At 47.9% G+C, this 24,225-nt stretch overlaps 1 protein-coding gene across 3 annotated transcripts in view; it reads right to left on the bottom strand.

The window, feature by feature from the left end:
* The window catches only part of LOC112234028 (ras-responsive element-binding protein 1), a 65,100-nt gene that overhangs the window by 14,493 nt on the left and 26,382 nt on the right, over positions 1 to 24,225 (bottom strand). For 2 of the 3 annotated variants that reach the window (XM_042298812.1, XM_042298814.1), the window contains exons 2-6: positions 17,919 to 18,022; positions 7,438 to 7,554; positions 7,067 to 7,295; positions 4,890 to 4,979; positions 4,641 to 4,804 (exon numbers count right to left, since the gene is read on the bottom strand). In XM_042298812.1, the coding sequence (XP_042154746.1) occupies positions 4,641 to 4,804; positions 4,890 to 4,925 (200 nt within the window). In that variant the 5' untranslated portion in view covers positions 4,926 to 4,979; positions 7,067 to 7,295; positions 7,438 to 7,554; positions 17,919 to 18,022. The remainder of the gene's footprint in view (positions 1 to 4,640; positions 4,805 to 4,889; positions 4,980 to 7,066; positions 7,296 to 7,437; positions 7,555 to 17,918; positions 18,023 to 24,225) is intronic. The other variant, XM_042298813.1, reaches the window with a different exon arrangement.

Below are 24,225 nucleotides of genomic sequence, written 5' to 3' on the forward strand. Positions count from 1 at the left end.
TGGAACATTTCTGTGATCTTTTATTTCAGCTCATGAAACATGGGACCAACTCTTTACATGTTGAGTTTATATTTTTGTTCAGTATATATGTCACATTGTCTTCTCTAGAAACATTTACAGGGATAGTTCAGCTATTTATTTTTCATATTTGTGTCATTCAGATATAGTTATGCAGTTGAACATAGATGATGTTTATTTGTACTGTGGTGGATGTTTGACCACAAAAATAAGCCTGTTTAGACAGAGGGTGTCCTCTGGAAGCCATTGTTGCTGCTGCTAACTTCCCTCCTCCAACACCACTTCACCACACAACATTTCAGCTGTCGGGCTATGTCACATAGAGGAGAGAGGGGGGAGACAAGGAGGGAGACAAGGAGGGGTGTACAGAGAGAGCAGGAGTGAAACAGGGAGAAAGATGTGCGGAAGGATAGAGATGTGTGGAAGGATAGAGATGTGCGGAAGGATAGAGATGTGCGGAAGGATAGAGATGTGCGAGGGACAGCGAGGCGGTAAGAGAGAGAAAGAGAAGAGCTGTCACACGGGAGTTCTAAAAGACAGGCCTGACTATCAGCACAGGAAGTCATGTTATCTATGGGGGAGTGTGGGGGGGGAGTGGTGAGGGATGGGGGAGGAGGAAGAGAGGGTAGAGAGGGAGGAGGGACAATGTATAGCTGGGGGATTGGGTTCAGGCAAAGTGAACTGTTAACTAACTCCATCAAGATAAATGTGACTTGAATGTGTTCTTCGGAAGCTGATGACATTATTCTAAACTGAGAGAGGGGTCAAAGATAACTGCAGAGCTAGGAGAAGAGTGATGAATGGTGGTGGGGGGGGTCACTAAACCATACAGGAGTCCTTTTTCTCCCCCCTCCCCCTCTAATCTGTCTGGTGAAAGGTCAAATGCCATCGGTTGATTTAAGGAAATGTGTGTGTGAGTGTGTGTGTGCGTGTGTGAAGGGAGGGGGGACAGGAGGACTAAGACCCTGGCAAACACATCAGCACATCCCTGACGGGCCTAGCCCACAGAGCCCTGCATCAGTAGCCAGTCATTGGGCCTCTGTATGTGTGCTAACATTTCAGTGTGTGTGCTAACATTTCAGTGTGTGTGCTAACATTTCAGTGAGTGTGACTGTGTACCCATACATCTGTGTTGGCAAGTTGCTGCTTGAATAAAGATGGGTGCATGATTGTGCAATTGTGTGGGCAAACTTTTTTGTGAGTGACTTTGATAGTGTGTGTGCATGGATATGTGATATAGCTATGTCTGTGTATACATGTGTTTGCGTAAGAGTGACTACGTACGTCTGTGTGTGTGCCAGTGTCAATAAGTGTGTTTGTCTGTGTAAAACTGTGTGTATTCGCCAGCATCAGAGAGGAAAGGTCAGCCAGCGCAGGGTAGGCAGCACAGGTCTCGGCTTTCACTCTGCCGTCAGTGCCTGAGTTATAAATAGCAGGCAGGCAGCGAGCTGGCCGCCCATGTGGGGACCTGACAGGCAGCAGCCGCATCCACCTGGACTCTGACCCCCGGCCACAGCCAATCCCGAGAGAGCCAAACTTCCATGTCAGCACAGCGAGATTGGATGAAGCCAACTTGTCTTTGTGTCACCTCAGACACTCTCCTCAATTCACCTGTCCTGCCTACAAGACATTTCCACAGTCTATCAAGTTGGTTGATGTTTGATCAGCACCTGAGGTTACCATGTGACAAAATACCTTGTTATCTATGCTGGAAGATAATAATTTATTTTTTAAATAAAAAATCTAAAGAAATGTGTAATTTGCATGAATCATCAGGACATTGTAGTGCTCTGAGGCACTCAGACCTCACATTACACTAAGAGTAAAAATACACCACCTTATGAAGATGATTTATAGTGTTCTTATGAGAGAAAACAAAAAGAAGAGACAGAAAAAGAAAGACAGAACTCCTCAGACTGTGACAGTGGGGGTTGATGATTCAACAGGTCTCTTCTCATCCAAACTGAAAAATTCCACTGCACCAGCACAAAGGCTGGACAGGGGGCGCCGTAGCGTCAAAATGCTGCTCCCTGCTCTTGTGCAATGTCACACCAAGGGCATTCCTCCTTACCATCGCAGCTTCTCTCTCTCCTTCTCTTCTAGCACACTTTAATGTCCTCACTGTTCTGTAAAGAGTTAAAGCAAGTGAAAGCGCACCATCCACTACTCACTGGCTCAGTCTATTCACCAGGCCCTTCATAGGGTTGGGGTGCATCTCCTTGGCAACCGGCTCACAACAGCAGGCCCCATTTCATTTGATGCTCCGGCAACAAAATGGCTGCTCCACTGCCAGTCATATGGACAGCTCCATCACATCAGCCCAGAGCTGGATGGATTCAGTACCGTGGAACATTCACAAGGAAGATGGCAGATAGAAATAGAATGAATAGAGCCCACTCCATCTCAGTGTGCTTTGAGTTTCTTACCCCAAAGCTTGTTTTTTTGGAGTGTTAAGAAAATGCTAAATAGGGTGGTGAAAAATAACACTTACATGCAAAGTAACAACTTAGTATCGCCTAGTATTTTCTAAACAGAATTCATCCGCATCCTTTGACATCCTGTGACACTAGAGAGCACTGAGCTACCAACACACAAACGTCTTTCTGACAGTCGTTTTCTCTCAGATTGAGGCGGCCTACACTCATTGTTTCCTGCCCACACCTCTTCATTCCATGTGCATGAGAGAGCTGCATCTACCGAGCAGGCAGACTACTGTCCTGGTGCATCCCTATCATGCAGACAGCAGACTTCAACATCCAGCCGTTTAGATTTCACAACAACACTACTTCATCAGGAGAACATAACTGTGCAGCAGGGCAACTTCAGAAGCTTATGTTGTAGGGCAGGTCAACTCAATGGGATGGCGCTTCTCACATCAGCACGTCACATTCAAACCTCAAGCTCCACAATTCTAGTCAATTCAGTCAAATCTAGTCAATTCTAGTAAATTCAGTCAATTCTAGTAAATTCAGTCTAGCATGCTGGGAGCAGATACCCCATCATCGGGTGTGTGTGTGTGTGTGTGTTGAAGTGGGGAGGGGGCCAACGTCATCTTCCCACTTCCTGTGTTTTGCTCTGCCTAAACAGCAGCCCCTGATAACGCCCATACATTTATCTCTGTGCCACAGTCCTCTGAACTCCTAGCCCCTCACCCCTCCATGTAAATGGTCTGACAAACGTTAGCTTGAAGATAGGGGGTTTAAGCATCAGGCAGGAGCTTGAAAAGTCTACGAGTTCTTTCATTTATTCATTCAACCCCATTTTCCCCTCAAGGCCTTGTTGACCATTGGTGTGTGGGCATAACAGACCAAACTATGCCCACTGAATTATGTATGAATTGAAGATGAATCTGTATTCTTAGTCATTTCTGGTAAAAAAGAAATAATATTAATAATAAAAAAAATGACCCGACACCACTGAGGGGGAGGGTCTTTGTGACTGTACCGTGCGTTGATTGGCTTTGTATTTATGTGTGTTGTGTTTTTGTTTGAGGCATTGCACATGTGTTTGGGTGGTGCTGCTGTCATAGCTGGGAAGGGTAGTGTTTACAGAGAGGCTTAAAGACCAAAACGTTAGTCTTGTTAATACTCTCAGCCTTCCTTGGCATACGACCTTTACACAGTCCATGGCATTTCTTGTGAGATGAATAGTACTTTTCTAAAGCTTGAAGGGAAGAAAAAAAACTGTACAGGTGAACTACCCCGGGTAATGAAACGTCTACTGTAGAGGTGAACTACCCCGGGTAATGAAACGTCTACTGTAGAGGTGAACTACCCCAGGTAATGAAACCTCTACTGTAGAGGTGAACTACCCCGGGTAATGAAACGTCTACTGTACAGGTGAACTACCCCGGGTAATGAAAACGTCTACTGTAGAGGTGAACTACCCCAGGTGAACTGAACCCCAGGTAAGGTGAAACCTCTACTGTACAGGTACTGAACTACAGGTGAACCCGGGTAATGAAACGTCTACTGTACAGGTGAACTACCCCGGGTAATGAAACCTCTACTGTACAGGTGAACTACCCCGGGTAATGAAACCTCTACTGTACAGGTGAACTACCCCGGGTAATGAAACGTCTACTGTACAGGTGAACTACCCCGGTACTGAAACGCGTCTACTGTACAGGTGAACTACCCCGGTACTGAAACGTCTACTGTACAGGTGAACTACCCCGGGTAATGAAACCTCTACTGTACAGGTGAACTACCCCGGGTAATGAAACGTCTACTGTAGAGGTGAACTACCCCGGGTACTGAAACGTCTACTGTACAGGTGAACTACCCCGGTAATGAAACATCTACTGTACAGGTGAACTACCCCGGGTAATGAAAAACCTCTACTGTACAGGTGAACTACCCCGGGTAATAAAACGTCTACTGTACAGGTGAACTACCCCGGGTAATGAAACGTCTACTGTACAGGTGAACTACCCCGGGTAATGAAACGTCTACTGTACAGGTGAACACCATTAGCAATGATCGGTTTTCTACCAGTTTCTGTGTTTGACACGCAAAACAGAAAACCATGTAGAAATCACATCAGACCTGACCACAAAGACTAAACATCAGCAGGTAGTGATAACCAATGAGAGTTAGAGTGAGTGTGAGTGGGTGTCTGACCTGTGCATGTTGCCGTTGGTGGTGAAAGTCTGTCCGCAGAAGGAGCACTTGTAGGGCCTCTCTCCGCTGTGCACTAGCATGTGGCGGTCCAGCGAGCTGGCTGAGCTCAGGGCCTTGCCACAGATGCTGCATGAATGGTCCGTCGCCCCGTTGTCCGAGTTGTGCTGAGAGAGAGATTATAGAGTATAATTACTACATGTTATGGTTATTACTTCCATGACTTTATGTACTTGTGAATAGTAGTGTTACCTGTCGGATGTGCATAGTGAGCTGGTGCTGGGTCATACAGTCCTTGTCACACAGGGGACAGATGAAATCTGTACTGAAGTCTTTGGCTTCCTGTAACACAGTCCCACACAGGAGGAGACGAGAGGTTAGAAACACACAGAGAGGCGACATGGGAATACACTGTGAGGTCCAATCCTGACCAGTGAAACCTATAGTAGCTTCATCTTTGAAATGGTTAAGATTTGATCATTGGGGTTGGTTATACGGCAAAAATACTTCCTTTTGGCTTTCATTACGATGCCGTAGATGGATGGACTGTGGTTGGTGGGGCCTGAAGCACTGATGTCTACTCCATTTACCATGGGGAAAATCCCACAGAGTCTGCTATCCTAGTCTGTGCAATACAACAATGTCATCGAATTATATTATTTTGATGATAAAGAACAGAATCCTGATGTCTTATCTTTCGTCATATCTGCAGACGGCTGACTGTCTCTCCCTCCGTTGACCTGCTAGTCGCAGAGAGTTTGGGATTTGGATTTGATGCTCACATTGACCCTGTCACTCATTCGCCTGTAGCCCTGCTCAGTTACCCGTTGCTTGGTGTGTGTGTGTGTGTGTGTGTGTGTGTATGTGTGTGTGTGTGTGTGTGTGTGTGTGCGCGCATGCATGGTGAGGGGGATGTTTGACGTTGAGCTCAGTGTAACCCTACATCCCAGGGCCCACCTTCCTCCCTCTCCCTCTCTCCCTCCCTCCCTCCCTCCCTCTCTCACTCTCTCTCTCCCTCTCTCTCCCTCCCTCTCTTTGCTGTTGACACTACAGCTGATCATTAACTGACTGACTGAACACTACAGTGCCATGGATCGCACACACACACACACACACACACACACACACTCTCTTCAAAAACAATCTCTAGGAAGCACTTCCTTTTCCTCTCGGCGAGGACTAGCACCGGTGTTGTTTAAACCCTGTGCACTGCTGGCTTACACTCAAGTCTGTTTCACAGCCCAACATCTTGCTGGCATCCACTGCATTACAGACGTTTTCTCCACTATATAGTGTATAGTGTGTGGTAACAGAGGTCAAGAAACATCCTTCATTCATTCTCCTGCGAGTGTGTGTGTGTGTGTGTGTGTGTGTGTGTGTGTCCATACTGCAGGATGAACATCAAGAGATGTTGTTGCGGTGGAGTTTCTGTTTCATACCTTCCGGTCTTTCATATAGTTCTGCTTTGACTATATCAACCAATGCCTTTCAAATGCAGTTAAAGTGAATTGAGTTTGAGGCTTGCAGCAAAAGATACATAACGACTTGTTTAAAAGGGGAAAGCTCAGCCAGGCAGACAGACACAGTTTAGACACCATTTCCTTCTCTCTGCTACTCTTTCTAAACCACAGCCCAGTGTGAACTCTGCAAGCTGGCCACTAGTAAAAACCTCTTCACCCGCTAGCAAGCATTGACCATACAGCTGTGTGCGGCCCATGCTAGAGCTGACATAATCTGGTGAATTACATAATCGTCTGTAAGCCGGTTTCCTCAAGTGGCGAGAGCCTGAGAATCAGGCCAGTCCTGCTAAAGGGAAGTGAAGTACACTATGTATTACAAGGGAGGGTGGGCCTAAAGCTCTGGTTCTGGATGGCTCTTGTTCCAGGCTGTGTGTGTGTGTGTGTGTCTGTGTGTGTGTGTGTGTATGCTTCATAACTGACACCTGTTTGTCCTACATCCGAGCGCTACGGGACCCAATCCCAGGCTTTAAAAGGAGCCATGTGACCCAGGCCGGGGGAAGACAGAAGGGGAATTGAGAGGCAAGGAGAGTTATGGACCATTTGTTGCTACTCGTTTGAAAACTGACACACACACACACACACAACTGTACCTCACTGTTGGTGCCTAGTCAGAAACATCAGGTTTTACTTTATGTCGTGTTGTGTTTCTTGTTGTGATGTGTGTTTTGTCCTATATTTATATTGTATTTATTGTTAATCCCAGCCCCCGTCCCCGCAGGAGGCCTTTTGCTAGGCTGTCTTTTTAAGTAAGAATTTGTTCTTAACTGATTTGCCTAGTTAAAGGTCAAATAAATGTAAAAACACTTCAAATGTGATGCTAAACAGACTCAGCCTCCTCCCTGTTCATTTTTTTGTGTGTGTGTGTGTGTGTGTGTGTGTGTGTGTGTGTGTGTGTGTGTGTGTGTGTACCGTGGTGTTCCTCCGGGCGTTGCGGTTGACACTAGGGGTCTGGGCAGGGTGGTCTTGCTGATGGGGGTGGAGGGTGTGGAAGGCTCCAGGGCTCCGTTGAGCTGGCCTGCATTCATCACCGTCGACAACATGGTGTTGATGGATGACAAGTCCACGCCTTCCTCCTCTGTCATATTCTCTCCATTTTCTCCATCCATGCCTTCCTCCTCCTCCATCGCTCCGTTAGTCCCTGGGAAGAGCGAGGAAACCGCCATCAGCACACACACACACACACACACACATACACGCAAACACACACACACCCACACAGAAGCTAACACACACATAAGAACACTCAAACACGGACACACAGGCACACACACCACCCTGACCTGTGTGTTTGTCCTGTGTGTGTGTGGAGTCAGGGGTCTCCTGCTCCTCCGAGTGCTCGGTCTCTCCAGCGCTCAGCTCGACGCTCACTCCTCCCCCCGGACGCGTGCTCTCCATCACTGCGACAACACAAACATACACACAAACTTAGTGACATGGGACAGACATACAAACTTAGTGACATGGGACAGACACAAACTTAGTGACATGGGACAGACACACAAGCTAAGAAGGCTTTTTTTTAGCTAACTATTAGCATTTTCCCCTGCCCAAAGATTTTTAAGACACTGATGCCACATAGGGTGTAGGGTGACCTTGTGATTGGGAGAGAGAGAATACTGACTCGATGCCCAGTGGAAAAGAGTTGATGTCACTAGCTAGATACGATAGCCTGTGTTTTATGACACTCACACCTGTTTCGTATGACACAAGAGAGTGAGCGATGGAGGGAGGGGGGGAGGGAGGGAGGGAGGGAGGGAGGGAGGGAGGGAGGGGAGGGAGGGAGGGAGGGAGGGAGGGGAGGGAGCGATGGAGGGAGGGAGGGAGGGAGGGAGGGAGGGAGGGAGGGAGGGAGGGAGGGAGGGAGGGAGGGAGGGAGGGAGGGAGGGAGGGAGGGAGGGGGGGGGGAGGGAGGGGAGGGAGGGAGGATGGAGGGAGGGAGGGAGGGGAGGGGAGGGAGGGAGGGAGGGAGGGAGGGAGGGAGGGAGGGAGGGAGGGAGGGAGGGGGAGGGGGAGGGAGGGGAGGGAGGGAGGATGGGGGAGGGAGGGGGAGGGAGGGGAGGGGAGGGAGGGAGGGAGGGAGGGAGGGAGGGAGGGAGGGAGGGAGGGAGGGAGGGAGGGAGGGAGGGAGGGAGCGATGGAGGGAGGGAGGGAGGGAGGGAGGGAGGGAGGGAGCGATGGAGGGAGGGAGGGGGGGAGGGAGGGAGGGAGGGAGGGAGGGAGGGAGGGGGGAGGGAGGGAGGGGGGGGATGGAGGGAGGGAGGGAGGGGAGGGGAGGGAGGGAGGGAGGGAGGGAGGGAGGGAGGGGGGGGGAGGGAGGGGAGGGAGGGAGCGATGGAGGGAGGGAGGGAGGGAGGGGAGGGGGGGGGAGGGAGGGAGGGAGGGAGGGAGGGAGGGAGGGAGGGAGGGAGGGAGGGAGGGAGGGAGGGAGGGAGGGAGGGAGGGAGGGAGGGAGGGGAGGGTAGAAACTGTATTTCTTTCCTTCTATCCTCAGCATTGCAAAACTACTTCTCTCTAGTAACAAACCAATCACAGCAGGCCACCAGGATTCAAGTAACCCCATAAGCCCCCACACCACTACCCACCACAGGAGGTTGGTGGCACCTTAATGGGGAGGACAGGCTTGTGGTAATGGCTGGAGTGGAATGAGTAGAATGGTATCAATTACATCAAACACAAGGGTCCATTGGCTCCATTCTAGACATTATTATGAGCCGTCCTCCCCTCGGCAGCCTCCACTGATACCCACTCACCCAAATACACACAGGTTCAATCCCTTGGTTTCCCCATCCTCTCTCCACACCCTGTTGCTTGGAGCGCCCAGTCCCCAATGGGAGGGTTTGGGGAGCTAATCTCTCCAACTCCATGCTGGACTGGTGCTTTCTGTACTACCCCCAGGCCCATCCTGTATCCTGCACACATCCCTAACTATGACTAAGGTAGTTAGTTGGCTATGGAGCCCCAACTAATACAGACAGTGACTGAGATACAGTTAAAGGACAGGGAGGGAGGGGAGGGGAAGGGAGGGAGGGAGGGAGGGAGGGAGGGAGGGAGGGAGGGAGGGAGGGAGGGAGGGAGGGAGGGAGGGCAAAATAGAGGAGAGGAGGATGCAAAAGAGGGGAAGGAAAGAAAGAAAGAAAAAGGGGGTAGAGCGAGGGGGAAGAGATAAGGAGAGATACAACAGCAGAATAAGCAAAAAAGAGAAAAGGGAGGAGAGAAAGAGAGAGGTAGTCAGAAGTCCCCCCTCCTGTTAATTGCGGCTTTCCGTTCACAGCCCCACAGGAAGCTCCTCTACGGTCCAGGCCACTTCCTCCTCCTCATGGAGGGGTGGAGTACGTGTTCTAGTCTCTACATGTTTCGTTCCTCTACATGGGTTTAGTGTGAGTCACTCAGAAAACCAAAGTGGATGAAAAAGGGAGTGGGAAAGAAATGGATGGAGGACAGGAGTTGGGATGATGAAGAGAAAAATAGATGAGAGAACAGAGAGGGAAGGAAAGGGAACAAGGGTCTGGGAAACAGACACTGGAGTAGCAGAGAGATAGACAAATACAAGATGAGATGGAGGAGAGGAAGGGGGGCAAAAGGAGGAGAGGGGGAACGAGTGGGTGAGAGAGAGGTGAGCTTAAACAGACTGGTAAAGGCTGGTTATGTTTTTTAGTGACCCACGGGAGCGAGCAGTGACGTGACATCACAGACGGTAACATGGCCTAAGCAGGTGCAGTGTGACGGTCCCCTCTGATAGGGTGAGAGGGGTGTGTGCGTGCCTCTCACTACATGTCTTGCTGTTACTGCATCCTATGTACAACATATTTGTCTTTTTTCATTGACAAAAATGAGTCATGCAGGATATAACAAACACAACCCTCCCTGGTGTTGCAAGTAACACCATGCACAGACTTACTGAGCCCTTTCTCACTACAGTATTGCATCATGCATAAATGAATGAAAGCTACTGGACTAAAACCAGTATTGTGGAGTAAGTAGCCTTCAGTAGCCAACGGAGTAGCAGCACTAACTAGTAATACAAGTGGTCATATCAAATAGTGGGGGTTGGTTGGCCATGGGGGGGCTAACCGCTAAACGCAGATATCAAGCTTAGCCGTGGATTTGTTTTATTTCATTAGCCCGAGCATCACCCCCCTCCATCCCGCACTCCGATTGGTGGATCAAACACTTGGGCAGCACTTTTTATGGCCTGCTAAAATGAACTGCAACAGATGGTGGGAACAGGGAAGAAGGAGAGGAGGGGAGGCTTGAAAGAGAGGGATAGATGGAGGAAGGAAAGAGGGGGAGAAGATAGAGGGAGGATAAGGAGAGAACGGAAGAGATACCAAGACATAGAAAGGGTAGTTGAAGAAATGAAAAAAGGCTGAGGGAGAGAGTAAAGTGAGAGAAAGAGAGATTGCACAACAGTTGGGCTAGGTTTCCAGATTTCTGTTGTGATGTTTTCAGAGCAGGCGATTGGGGCAGACTGTTGCACTTGTTTGGAGATTCCAACACACGCTCACAGAGAGAGAGTAGCGCATGTTACAGGAGAGGTGCGCGTGCATGTATGTGTGTGTGTGTGTGTGTGTGTGTGTGTGTGTGTGTGTGTGTGTGTGTGTGTGTGTGCGTGGAGAGGACGGTTGAAGGGGGCAGCAGAGGCTGCTGTTACTACATCTGTTCCCAGCCATCACTCTCACTCCGGCTTTGACACCCCCTCCATATCCCCCTATCCTACACACACAAACACACACACCGCGCTGCCCGACCCTGACATCCTGACATTCTTGCACATCCTTGTAAAAAAATAGCAGGGGAGGTCACAATGTGGGAGTCAAGAGAGAAACAACTTTGTGTTCGTGCATTTGTGTGTGCGTGCATGTGCGTGTGTGAGAGAGAGTGTGGAAGTTACACACAGAGATGGAAAAGTTGCCACACTGTGCCAAAGAGCGGCAAACAAGAATGCCTCTCCTCTTCTCTCCTCTCCTCTTGTCGAACCTTGGGCCCCTCGTACTCCCTCCCTCTCGCAGACTCCTCCCACCTCCATTTGCTCTCCCCCTCTCCTTCCATCTCTCTCCATCTTGTTTTGTCTGCCTGCCTGGCCGGGCCCCTCCCTCTTCCCTCCATCATCTCTCACACTCCCTCTCCTTTTCCTCTTTTCTCTTTTCTGTCACCTTCTGTCACCTTCTGTCACTCGGTTTAACCTGAATCTGTAAACATCTGTATCGGTTGATGCATTTTGTTTGCAACACTTTATTGTTATTTATATATTTATATTTTATCTTACTCATGTAACATGAAGTTGGATTGATTCATAGAAGTATTAGGTTATGCAATCAATTCTTCCCATTGATTATTGGAAACTGTAGCAATTTGTTTTAGGTTTCAAGCCCTGTGTGAAAGTACTCTCAATCAATCAACTTGCAGCAACCAAAGACGTTGACCTAAATATGACACCGCCACCACCTTCCACACACAGTCAGTCAGCCACCAATCTGGCAACAGCATCAGACACATGACAAGGTCAGAGGGGTGGTGGGCTAGAGGGAACACCTGTGTGTGGACATAACGCTGGTGACAAATCACTTGTTCTAGAGTGGGTGGGTGACACGTGTCCACTGCCTTAAAGCCACCCTTCATTCTCCATGACATTATTCAAGTATTAAAAGGTGTTAAAACTAGGGATAACTCTGCCTCACATTTATCAACTGAGCCATCCGCTCAGGCTACAGTTCAGTGACTAATACGTTATATAGATTGATAGACAATGGGCCGCGAGCCAAACTACCAAAACTGACACATGCTCTTCAAAGCAAACAGTGGGGAGATTTGCTTCATCCCTGCACTAACAAAGCTGTATTGTTAATAATCCATTCACCTTTTGGCCCTTTTGGTCCTTCCAGACTAGCTAGCTAGATAAACGAGAGTAGAGAGAGAGAGAGAGAGAACCAGGCGCAGTAACCCAGTCCAGTCATTGTCAGATCAGTGATCAAATCAAGGATTGGAGGGAGATAAGAGGAAGGAAGCAACAACGCATTTTCAAAGCATTCCAACAGGGTGTAGTGAAGAGTTATCTCGCGAGAGGATGTGTGTGTGTCTGTGAGTGTGTGTGTGTGTATGAGAGAGAGGGGGAATTCTATATCAAGGCTGGAGAGGGAGAAGGGAGGGAGTGAGGGAGGGAGAGGTGGAGGGATCCGTGACCATATGTTGGCTATTTATTACCTCCCCTCCTAACGGTCTCTCTCCTCCTGACACGATGAGAAGTCAAAGTTCCCTCTTAAAGGTCTCTAACGGTCTCTCTCCTCCTAACACCATGAGAAGTCAACGTTCCCTATTTCTAGGGGGTTTAGGGTTAAGGTTAGAATTAGTGTTAGGGTTAGGAGCTAGGGTTAGGGTTAAGGTTCGGTTTTCGGGTTAAGATTAGGGTAAGGGTTGGAGGTTAGGGAAAATAGGATTTTGAATGGAACTGAATTGTGTGTCCGCACAAGGTTAGTTATACAAGACTGTGTGTGTGTGTGTGTGTGTGTGCGCGGTGTGATAGAACAGTAAAGTACAGTATAGTACAGTGGGCCTGCCTGGCCTGCCTGTGTGGATGTGAACTAACTGGTTGGCGTTTAGACAAAGTGGTGGAGCATGACGCTCGCCTCAATCAGAACAGGAAGCACAGACTCCCCAGCTACACGAGAGACAGCTCTCCACTTCCCGCTCTCTGCCCGTGTTTGTGTCTGATTGATGAAGAGTGTTCTCCCTCCCGCCCTACTGGCCCGTGTTTGTGTGTCTGATTGATGAAAAGTGTTCTCCCTCCCGCCCTACTGGCCCGTGTTTGTGTGTCTGATTGATGAAGAGTGTTCTCCCTCCCGCCCTACTGGCCCGTGTTTGTGTGTCTGATTGATGAAGAGTGTTCTCCCTCCCGCCCTACTGGCCCGTGTTTGTGTGTCTGATTGATGAAGAGTGTTCTCCCTCCCGCCCTACTGGCCCGTATTTGTGTGTCTGATTGATGAAGAGTGTTCTCCCTCCCGCCCTACTGGCCCGTGTATGTGTGTCTGATTGATGAAGAGTGTTCTCCCTCCCGCCCTACTGGCCCGTGTTTGTGTGTCTGATTGATGAAGAGTGTTCTCCCTCCCGCCCTACTGGCCCATGTTTGTGAGTTTTTAGAGGACCACCCTTCCCCGTGTCATCTGCTTTTCTCTCCTCCTCCAGTTCCCCCCCCTTCCCTCGCTCTCTCCCTCCTTCAGCTCACACTCAGCTGCCATTATCCATCTTCCCTGCTTCCCTTCCTCCTTCCCTTCCCTCCCTCGCTCCCTCCCATCTCTCTGGCTACCCTACCCTGACTTGTTGCTCTTACTCACCCAAACATAGATGCAACAAGTAAAGATAATTCACACGCACTTTCAACCACCCACAGCACATCCAGCTACTTGCCTCGAGCTCCCTCTCACAGTGCAAAGGTCAGCGTGTAGGTACAGTACTGTTTACATTACAGAGGTAAGGAAAGGAGTTAAGGCATTTAGGAACGGACAGAGACTCTTTTCTTCATCTGCTTCCTCTTCCTCTCAATCCATGGCCAATCCTCCTGTGGCTGTTTTTCCCCTCCATCGTCTCCTGTCTACCTCTCTAGCTGTCTCTCTGCATCTCTCTTTCAGTTGCTTCCTCCTCTTTTTCTATTGGGTTACTATAATAGAGTAAGGTTAGCCTACACACAGGGTTGAAATGCTAAACGAGCGCAAGGTTAGGCTATATGGCTGTGTTTAGGTCAAAAATAATGTGTCCAAACTTTGACCGTATCTATCTTCCCACGTGCTGTGCTCAGGTCAATATATTACCTGTGTCTGGGACTCCAAAGAAGCAATGTGAGCTAGCTAAAAACATCAGTTAACTACTCAGAGTAGAGATCAGCTACCAGAGTGGTGTTGATGGGGCTGTGAGGTTAGGAGGGAGGGAGGGACGGAGGGAGGGAGGGGCATCAGCCTCTGTAGAAAGGAAGCTGTCCCCTCAGGGACTATTACACACACACACACAGCTAGCTCACACAGCTAGCTCACTGTTTATCTTCATTTACAATCTGTAGAAACTATGAAAATAGAAAGGTTCAGAACGGTTGTGAATCACAGCACAGTTGAACATTATATGGCAAATAGAAATCAAAAAGATAGATGGGAGGGGATGAGGGTAGCTGAACGACGGGACTAAAAACAAACAAAAGACAACTATTGTAAAGTATTCTGTGTCTGTAAAATGTATATAGTATATAGTGTGTGTAAGCTGGAAGTAGAAGCCTAAGTGTTGTTGTCTATTAGTTTTGTTCAATTAGGGATGGAATGTTAGGGTTAGGGGAAGAAATGTAAGGAAAATGTACATTTGACTATTTAAAGTAATATATACAGTGCATTTGGGAAGTATTCAGAGCAATTTACTTTTTCCACATTTTCTTACGTTACAGCCTTATTCTAAAATAAAAAATAAAATAAATGTTCCTCATCAATCTACACACAATACCCCATAATGACAAAGCAAAAACAGGTTTCTATACATTTTTGCAAATGTATATTAAAAAAATATTTGAAAAAAATACTTTATTTACTTAAGTATTCAGACCCTTTGCTATTAGACTCAAAATTGAGCTCAGGTGCATCCTGTTTTTATTGATCATCCTTGAGATGTTTCTACAACTTGATTGGAAGCCACCTGTGGTAAATTCAATTGATTGGACGTAATTTGGAAAGGCACACACCTATCTATATAAGGTCCCACAGTTGACAGTAAACCAAGCCATGGAGGTCGAATGAATTGTCCGTAGTGCCCCAAGACAGGATCGTGTTACGGCACAGATTTGGGGAAGGGTACCAAAAAATGTCTGCAGCATTGAATGTCCTTAAGAACACAGTGGCCTCCTTCATTTTTAAATGGAAGGAGTTTAGAACCACCAAGACCCTTCCTAGAGCTGGTCAACCAGCCAAACTGAGCAATCGGGGGAAAGGGGCCTTGGTCAGGGAGGAGACCCGATGGTCACTCTGACAGAGCTCCAGAGTTCCTCTGTAAAGAACCTTACAGAAGGACAACCATCTCTGCAGAACTCCACCAATCAGGCCTTTGTGGTAGAGTGGCCAGACGGAAGCCACTCCTCAGTTAAAGGCACATGACAGCCGCTTGGAGTTTGCCAAAAAGCACCTAAAGGGCTCTCAGACCGTGCGAAACAAGATTCTCTGGTCTGATGAAACCAAGATTGAACTCTTTGGCCTGATTACCAAGCGCCACGTCAGGAGGAAACCTGGCACCATCCCTATGGTGAAGCATGGTGGCGACAGCATCATGCTGTGGGGATGTTTTTCAGCGGTAGGCATTTGGAGACTAGTCAGGATCAAGGGAAAGACGAACAGAGCAAAGTACAGAGAGATCCTTGATGAAAATCTGCTACAGAGCGCTCAGAACCTCAGACTGGAGAGAAGGTTCACCTTCCAACAGGCCAACGATCCTCAGCACCCAGCCAAGACAATGCAGGAGAGGCTTCAGGACAAGTCTCTGAATGTCCAGCCAGAGCCTGGACTAGAACCCGATCGAACATCTCTAGAGAGACCTGAAAATAGCTGTGCAGCGACGCTCTCCATTCAACCTGACATAGCTTGAAAGAATCTGCAGAGAAGAATGGGAGAAACTCCCTAGACACAGGTGTGCCAAGTTTGTAGCGTCACACCAAAGACTCAAGGCTGTAATCACTGCCAAAGGTACTTCAACAAAGTACTTAGTAATGGGTCTGAATTCGTATGTAAATGTGAAATTTCAAGGGGTATGAATACTTTCCAAATGCACTGTATATAAACTCAGCATAAAAAGAGACGGGACCCCAGGGACCCTGGGCATCTTTCTTTTGGTGTTTTTCAGAGTCAGTAGAAAGGCCTCTTTAGTGTCCTACGTTTTTATAACTGTGACCTTAATTGCCTACCGTCTGTAAGCTGTTAGTGTCTTAACAACCGTTCCACAGGTGTATGTTCATTAATTGTTTATGGTTCATTGAACAAGCATGGGAAACAGTGTTCAAACCCTTTACAATGAAGATCTGTGAAGTTAATAGGGTTTTCATGATTTATCTTTGAAAGACAGGGTCCTGAAAAGACGTTTCTTTTTTTGCCGAGTTTATATACTTTTGAAATATATGTGGGATTGGAAATGATACAATTACATTGATAGAAGCCACAATCTATTTGCAATATTAAAGCTGATCCACCCCCATAAAGAAATAAAGGAACTCAACGGCATTTCTCTCAAAGATCTGGATTCTGGTGTGAACAAGATGGGAGGGGGGTCAACCAACCACAAAAATGTCTGACGTAACAGGCATAAGAAAAACGCCTGAGCTGAGTTTCCACATCTGGTTTTCAATGGAAAAGGAAGCTAGGTTGAAAATAGCTGTATCCCTGAAAACCGGAACATCCGGTTGTTGGTAACTCCTCTTTGGCTAGTCAGGACCAGCCAATTATCTCTCTCTCTGATGCAAAATTACTCTGTCTCTTCACACACATCAAGTGATTTCAAAATGCACCAGTCTAAAGCCAGGATGTTGACAACATTGATAATTCATTTATAGGCCCCTTTACAATTAAATGACTTACCCTTAAGTAATGTTGCAGCTGCATAAAATGTGTAAATAAAATAACGTCAGTAGCCTATACCTAGGTCTAAATATGACACCTAACAGAACTGACAGATTAGTAAAACATGCAGGCAGAAGAAAAAAACACCCTCACCACTGATCAAATGGTTCAGTCTTGCCTCCCATCGACTGATCAAATGGTTCAGTCTTGCCTCCCATCGACTGATCAAATGGTTCAGTCTTGCCTCCCATCGACTGATCAAATGGTTCAGTCTTGCCTCCCATCGACTGATCAAATGGTTCAGTCTTGACTCCCATCGACTGATCAAATGGTTCAGTCTTGACTCCCATCGACTGATCAAATGGTCCAGTCTTGACTCCCATCGACTGATCAAATGGTTCAGTCTTGACTCCCATCGACTGATCAAATGGTTCAGTCTTGACTCCCATCGACTGATCAAATGGTTCAGTCTTGACTCCCATCGACTGATCAAATGGTTCAGTCTTGACTCCCATCAACTGATCAAATGGTTCAGTCTTGACTCCCACCGACACTGGGGGAGGTGCGAATAACATACTGCCGATAAGGCAAAGAGCGGTGACTGAAAGTAAGTTTGTGTGTGTGAAATCTGTGGGACTTACCTACACAGGTGTGGAGGTGGGGTGTTTGAGACCAAGAATTGAGAAAAAAGGACTCCTCTTCTCAACAAAGGCACAGATAGATAAAGTGAGGGTTGATATGGTATGATAGCATGCCATGCACATAGCTCATACCTGAAAAACGTAAGGAAACTAAGGAAAACAATGAACTAAAAACAATGCCGATTTCATCCCAAATCGGTAATGAGGGCGAAATGAGTCTTTAGAATGCCTTAAACTTTTACTGTTCTCCATCTATATCTACAGAAAGCAGTTGCTTTATATCAATTGCTATTAAAAATTAAATAAAAAGAATGGAAGAAAATATGCAATGAAAAAATGCAAATGTCAAAAAGGATGATGATGATGATGATGCATCAAAGAAGAAGAAACGTAGACATGCTGAATGAAGAATAAAGCTTAACATTCGGGGGGTTGAAAATGTGCAAGGACAGCCCTCAGTGTATGGGGACTTAAGAGTTAAGAGGTGGGATGGAGGCAGGTAAAAGAGGAGGAGGTCAAGAGGGGGGAGGGAAGAAACAGCCTTATATTTACCCTCGAGAGACCAGGGCAAAAAGGTGTCTGGGCTCGGAGCTCAGGGCTGGGGGGGAGACGACGGCCTGCCTGCCCGCCTCGAGTGTCAGCACCCACTGATCACACTGCAGGGAGAGCACAGAGACCGCCGTCAATACACAGTCATGTCGTCTGCATGTACAAACACACACAACAACAAAAACAACAACAGCCTTCTAAGCATGCACTGATGGATTGCGGGCCACAATTCATTGTGTGTGTGTGTGTAGACTCAGAGCAGGTAGACTTTGGTTTCTGGTTTTGTTAAGCTGTAAATAAATCAAACAACGTCCCGTGTGCTGTTATCACACGATGTCACTGAGCACCAACACACATCCTGCCCCACAGCTAAACCCGGAAACCATGGCCCCTTGACCTGATGGGATTCAGTCAAGTCATTTGAAAATAGGCCTACTGCGGGATGGCGAGGCAAAGCGGAGGCCCAACCAAGACACTCATTCTCATTAAGGCATTTATTATTTCCAACATGGCAGACTAGCACTGAAGCCTGCTGACAGATGATTATTCTGGTAATAGGTGAGGTAAACACAAGGATGGGTGGACACAAGGAGAGGACATTACAGTGCAGAGCCACCGACAGATTATCTACTTTGTAAAAGAGGTTGGGGGGGTGCTAAAATGAGGGAGCAGGGTAAAGTAGAGACAGAGAGAGGGAGACAGAGGGAGAGAGAGACAGAGACAGAGACAGAGACAGAGAGAGAGAGAGAGACAGAGAGAGAGAGAGAGAGAGAGAGAGAGAGAGAGAGAGAGAGAGAGAGAGAGAGAGAGAACAAAGGATGGATAAGAGGAAAAGCTGGAGGGAGGAAGGAGAAGATGGCTAGCTAAAACAGGACAGATAAGACAAGTAAGTATGGATGAGAGACGGGGATGAGAGAGGGAGAGAGGAAAGAGCTAGAGAGGGAGGGAGGGAACAGTGGGTAGAGAGAGAGAGAGAGAGAGAGAGAGAGGGAGAGAGAGAGGGAGAGACAGGACAGAGATTATCAGATTAGTGGCTGATAAGAGCTCCTAATTAAGAGGCAGAAAGAGAGGCAGTTATCATGGGGCCGAGAGGAGACATTTTAGGTTCAAATTCCTTTTTAGCCACTGCACTGTGTGCAAGCATCTTAAACCCTGTTCACATCAAACGCTACAGGTGCGCCCTGGCCTGCATACATGCTCTCTTCCGAGGGGACCAACTGTGGCCTGGTGTCAGAGTGCAGTCCAGCAGGACAGTGTCAGAGTGAAGTCCAGTAGGACGGTGTCAGAGTGCAGTCCAGTAGAACGGTGTCAGAGTTCAGTCCAGTAGAATGGTGTCAGAGTGCAGTCCAGTAGAACGGTGTCAGAGTGCAGTCCAGTAGAACGGTGTCAGACTGCAGTTCAGCAGGACGGTGTCAGACTGCAGTTCAGCAGGACAGTGTCAGACTGCAGTTCAGTAGGACGGTGTCAGAGTGCAGTCCAGTAGGACGGTGTCAGAGTGCAGTCCAGTAGGACGGTGTCAGATTGCAGTCCAGTAGGACGGTGTCAGAGTGCAGTCCAGTAGGACGGTGTCAGAGTGCAGTCCAGTAGGACGGTGTCAGAGTCCAGTCCAGTAGGACGGTGTCAGAATGCAGTTCAGCAGGACGGTGTCAGAGTGCAGTTCAGCAGGACGGTGTCAGAAACAGTTTAGTAGGACGGTGTCAGAGTGCAGTCCAGTAGGACAGCGTCAGATAGCAGTCCAGTAGGACGGTGTCAGATGCAGTCCAGTAGGACGGTGTCAGAGTGCAGTCCAGTAGGACGGCGTCAGATAGCAGTCCAGTAGGACGGTGTCAGATGCAGTCCAGTAGGACGGTGTCAGAGTGCAGTCCAGTAGGACGGTGTCAGATGCAGTCCAGTAGGACGGGGTCAGAGTGCAGTCCAGTAGGACGGTGTCAGAAAGCAGTCCAGAAGGACGGTGTCAGAGGGCAGTCCAGTAGGACGGTGTCAGAGTGCAGTTCAGCAGAATGGTGTCAGAGTACAGTTTAGTAGGACGGTGTCAGAGTGCAGTTCAGCAGGACGGTGTCAGAGTACTGCAGTTTCAGTGCAGGAGGACGGTGTCAGACTGCAGTCCAGTCGGTGTCAGAAGTCCAGAACGGTGTCAGAGTGTCAGACTGCAGTCCAGCAGGACGGTGTCAGACTGCAGTTCAGTAGGACGGTGTCAGACTGCAGTCCAGTAGGACGGTCAGAGTGAAGTCCAGTAGGACGGTGTCAGAGTGCAGTCCAGTAGAACGGTGTCAGACTGCAGTCCAGTAGGACGGTGTCAGACTGCAGTTCAGTAGGACGGTGTCAGAGTGCAGTTCAGCAGGATGGTGTCAGAGTGCAGTTCAGCAGGACGGTGTCAGAGTACAGTTTAGTAGGACGGTGTCAGAGTGCAGTCCAGTAGGACGGTGTCAGAATGCAGTTCAGCAGGACGGTGTCAGAGTGCAGTTCAGCAGGACGGTGTCAGAGTACAGTTTAGTAGGACGTGTCAGAGTGCAGTCCAGCAGGACGGTGTCAGACTGCAGTTCAGTAGGACGTGTCAGAGTGCAGTCCAGTAGGACAGTGTCAGATAGCAGTCCAGTAGGACGGTGTCAGATGCAGTCCAGTAGGACGGTGTCAGAGTGCAGTCCAGTAGGACGGTGCCAGAAAGCAGTCCAGAAGGACGGTGTCAGAGTGCAGTCCAGTAGGACGGTGTCCGAGTGCAGTTCAGCAGGACGGTGTCAGAGTGCAGTTCAGCAGAACGGTGTCAAGAGTACAGTTTAGTAGGACAGTGTCAGAGTGCAGTTCAGCAGGACGGTGTCAGAGTACAGTTTAGTAGGACGGTGTCAGAGTCCAGTCCAGAAGAACGGTGTCAGACTGCAGTTCAGTAGGACGGTGTCAGACTGCAGTCCAGTAGGACGGTGTCAGAGTTCAGTCCAGTAGGACGGTGTCAGAGTGAAGTCCAGTAGGACGGTTTCAGACTGCAGTTCAGTAGGACGGTGTCAGAGTGCAGTCCAGTAGGACGGTGTCAGAGTGAAGTCCAGTAGGACGGTGTCAGAGTGAAGTCCAGTAGGACGGTTTCAGACTGCAGTTCAGTAGGACGGTTTCAGACTGCAGTTCAGTAGAACGGTGTCAGAGTGCAGTCCAGTAGGACGGTGTCAGAGTGCAGTCCAGTAGGACAGTGTCAGAGTGCAGTTCAGTATCAAATCAAATCAAATCAAACAAATTTTATTTGTCAGTACACAGTTAGCAGATGTTAATGTCAATGCTTGTGCAGTTCGACAATGCAGGACAGTGTAACTAAGAGTGCAAAAAAAAGTCCAAAAAAAAAAGTAGGATCACTGTGCGTGCTGCGTGATGCAGCTGTCAGACAAAGTGACAAGGGGCCATTTCCTGTATCTGAATCTCACACTCACACCTCCTTGGTGAAGGGCACTGCTACTGTGGGGCAAAGAGTTGAAGAGGGGATTCACATAATAACTTAACCTACAAATGAAACCCATCACAGAAGCTTGGTATATAACATGCTATATTGCAAAGACGTGCTGACAAAGTTATCGCTACAGATGATAATCCAATAACATAAGTCATTTAACAGACGTTTTATCCTAAAGCAACTTACAGCCATGCGTGCGTACATTTTTATGCGTGTGTGGTGCCAGGAATCGAACGCACTATCCTGGTGTTGGAAGCACCACACTCTACCAACTGACCTACAGAGGACCCCAGAGATGACTAGCTACAGATCACTACAGAGGACCCCAGAGATGACTAGCTACAGATAACTACATAGGACCCCAGAGATGCTTAGCTACAGATCACTGCACATCTAAAAGTCACAAGTATACTGTATTAGGCCTACACACTTTTGTGTGTAAAAGTGTTATTGCTACATGCATTGCACCCCAAAACAATGTCATTAATAAAAGAACATAATTAACTGTGCTAATTGAGAGTGGTGCCAGCATCTAAACTGAGCTGTCCAAGGTGTTTAACACCTTGTTTCATCAGCAGGCAAAAACTGTTAGCCTATGTTGCTAAGACACGCTAAACCCATGGAGGAAACTAAGGCCATCTAGAGCATCTGCTAGTAAGTAGCCTAAAATAGCTGTATTTTATGTAAGATAGGCAATTCTTGTCAAACCTAGAGAATTTAGAGAACAGTCTTGTGAAGACAATATAAACTTCACAGGATGAGGATGTGGAGTAGAGCTAGAGCCAGTGACTACGGTGTGTACTGTGTAAGAATGCTGCTGTGCTGTTCTTGGGCTGGTTGACAGGCACAGACAAGTGCTAAAGCCTGGAGGTTTGAGACCAGAGCAGTTGGCACAGAGAGTTATCACTTTCTGCCTGCTCTACACGACAGCATCCCCACTATATCAATTACAACTGGGAAAGATGAGAGAGAGAGAGAGAGAGAGAGGCAGAGAGAGAGAGGCAGCGAGAGAGAGGCAGAGAGAGAGAGAGGCAGAGAGAGAGAGAGAGAGAGAGAGAGGCAGAGAGAGAGAGAGGCAGAGAGAGAGAGAGAGAGAGGCAGAAAGAGGCAGAGAGAGAGAGAGAAAGAGGCAGAGAGAGAGAGAAAGAGGCAGAGAGAGAGAGAAAGAGCAGAGAGAGAGAGAGAGAGAAAGAGGCAGAGAGAGAGAGAGAGAGAGAGAGAGAGAGAGAGAGAGAGAGAAGAGGCAGAGAGAGAGAGAGAGGAGGCAGAGAGAGAGAGAGAGAGAGAGAGAGAGAGAGAGGAGCAGAGAGAGAGAGAGAGAAGAGAGGAGAGAGAGAGAGAGAGAGAGAGAGAGAGAGAGAGAGAGAGAGAGAGAGGAGAGAGAGGCAGAGAGAGAGAGAGAGAAGCAGAGAGAGAGAGAGAGAGAGAGAAGCAGAGAGAGAGAGAGAGAAGAGAGAGAGAGAGAGAGAGAGAGAAGCAGAGAGACAGAGAGAGAGCAGAGAGAGAGAGAGAGGAGAGAGAGAGAGAAGCAGAGAGAGAGAGAGAGAGAGAGAGAGAGAGAGAGAGAGAGAGAGAGAGAGAGAGAGGCAGAGAGAGAGAGAGAGAGAGAGAGCAGAGAGAGAGAGAGAGAGAGAGAGGCAGAGAGAGAGAGAGAGAGAGAGCAGAGAGAGAGAAGAGAGAGAGAGAGAGAAGCAGAGAGAGAGAGAGAGAGAGCAGAGAGAGAGAGAGAGAGAGAGAGAGAGAGAGAGAGAGAGAGAAAGCAAGAGGGTGTGGGGGAACAGACTGATGCAAAAAGGAAGGAGGCAGAGAAAGATGAAGTGAGAGAATGAGCGAGAAAAAGGGAGGTGAAAAAGACGAATGGTTTTGCAGCGCACGCCCCATTAAGAGGTGGAGGCGGGGAGGGAGAATCTGGACAAACTAGACGAGCCAGTTTCCTCCATTATGGTTTAGAGAGGAAGAGAGCCCCGTGTCTGTTTCCACAAGCTCTCTGCTGCCGCCAGAGCGGAGAAGCTATCTGCTCATTGGCTCTCCAGTCTAGTCTAACCCATGCTACAGGATAACAAGATGGGGGAGGGTGGATTCCTTAGGATAAGCCACGCCTCTCTCTGGTCTTAGCATCCTTATGGAGACTAATGGTGCACCCAACTACAGCATGGTGACTTCTTCAGGGAGATGGCCTTGTCCAATGAGAAAGACAATTCTAATGAAATTTAGTTTTTTTTTTTAAAGTTTCTAAAGAAACTTTGACATAATTAATATTATTATAATTAAGTTGCTTATTTGTGACTTGGCAATGTATATCTAACTTGTGTTTTGATCAACAACATGAGGAATTGAGTAGGGAATGTTTTTATGGTGTTTTTTATTCCACTCAGTTCCAATTTGGTTTCAACATAGAACAACAGCATCTTCATTTGAATACATTTTCGTTCAGAGCAACAATGACAGCAATGCAAAATATAAGTTATCTGACCAACCAGCACACGTGGTATGGTAATTCTTAATGTGCTCTGAGTTCCTTGTATGTGTGTGTGTGTGTTTGTGTATCTGTCATACTCCATCAGATAAGCATCTAGTGGCAGCTGAGCTTCTTAAACTTCCTTTTATACTACATCAATGAGAAACAACAAGTTGACCTCTGTGCTTTCAGGTTCCCCTTTTCTCCTCAGAGTTGAGAACGCACAGAGATGCAACTTTTCAAACAAAGTCTCATGAACTGTGAGAAGACTGATCCATGTGAATCCTGAATAGAGAGTTGTGAAACCAGTGAGAAGTGGTGGGTAGAGAGATTGTGGTTGGTGTGAGGTTAAAAGAGTCTCTCAAGATGACTAGCTAAAGTCTCACGTTTAAACCTGAAGCGCATTATGAGAGGATAACAGT

Source organism: Oncorhynchus tshawytscha, linkage group LG16 (assembly GCF_018296145.1).
Source record: "Oncorhynchus tshawytscha isolate Ot180627B linkage group LG16, Otsh_v2.0, whole genome shotgun sequence".
Taxonomy (NCBI): domain Eukaryota; kingdom Metazoa; phylum Chordata; class Actinopteri; order Salmoniformes; family Salmonidae; genus Oncorhynchus; species Oncorhynchus tshawytscha.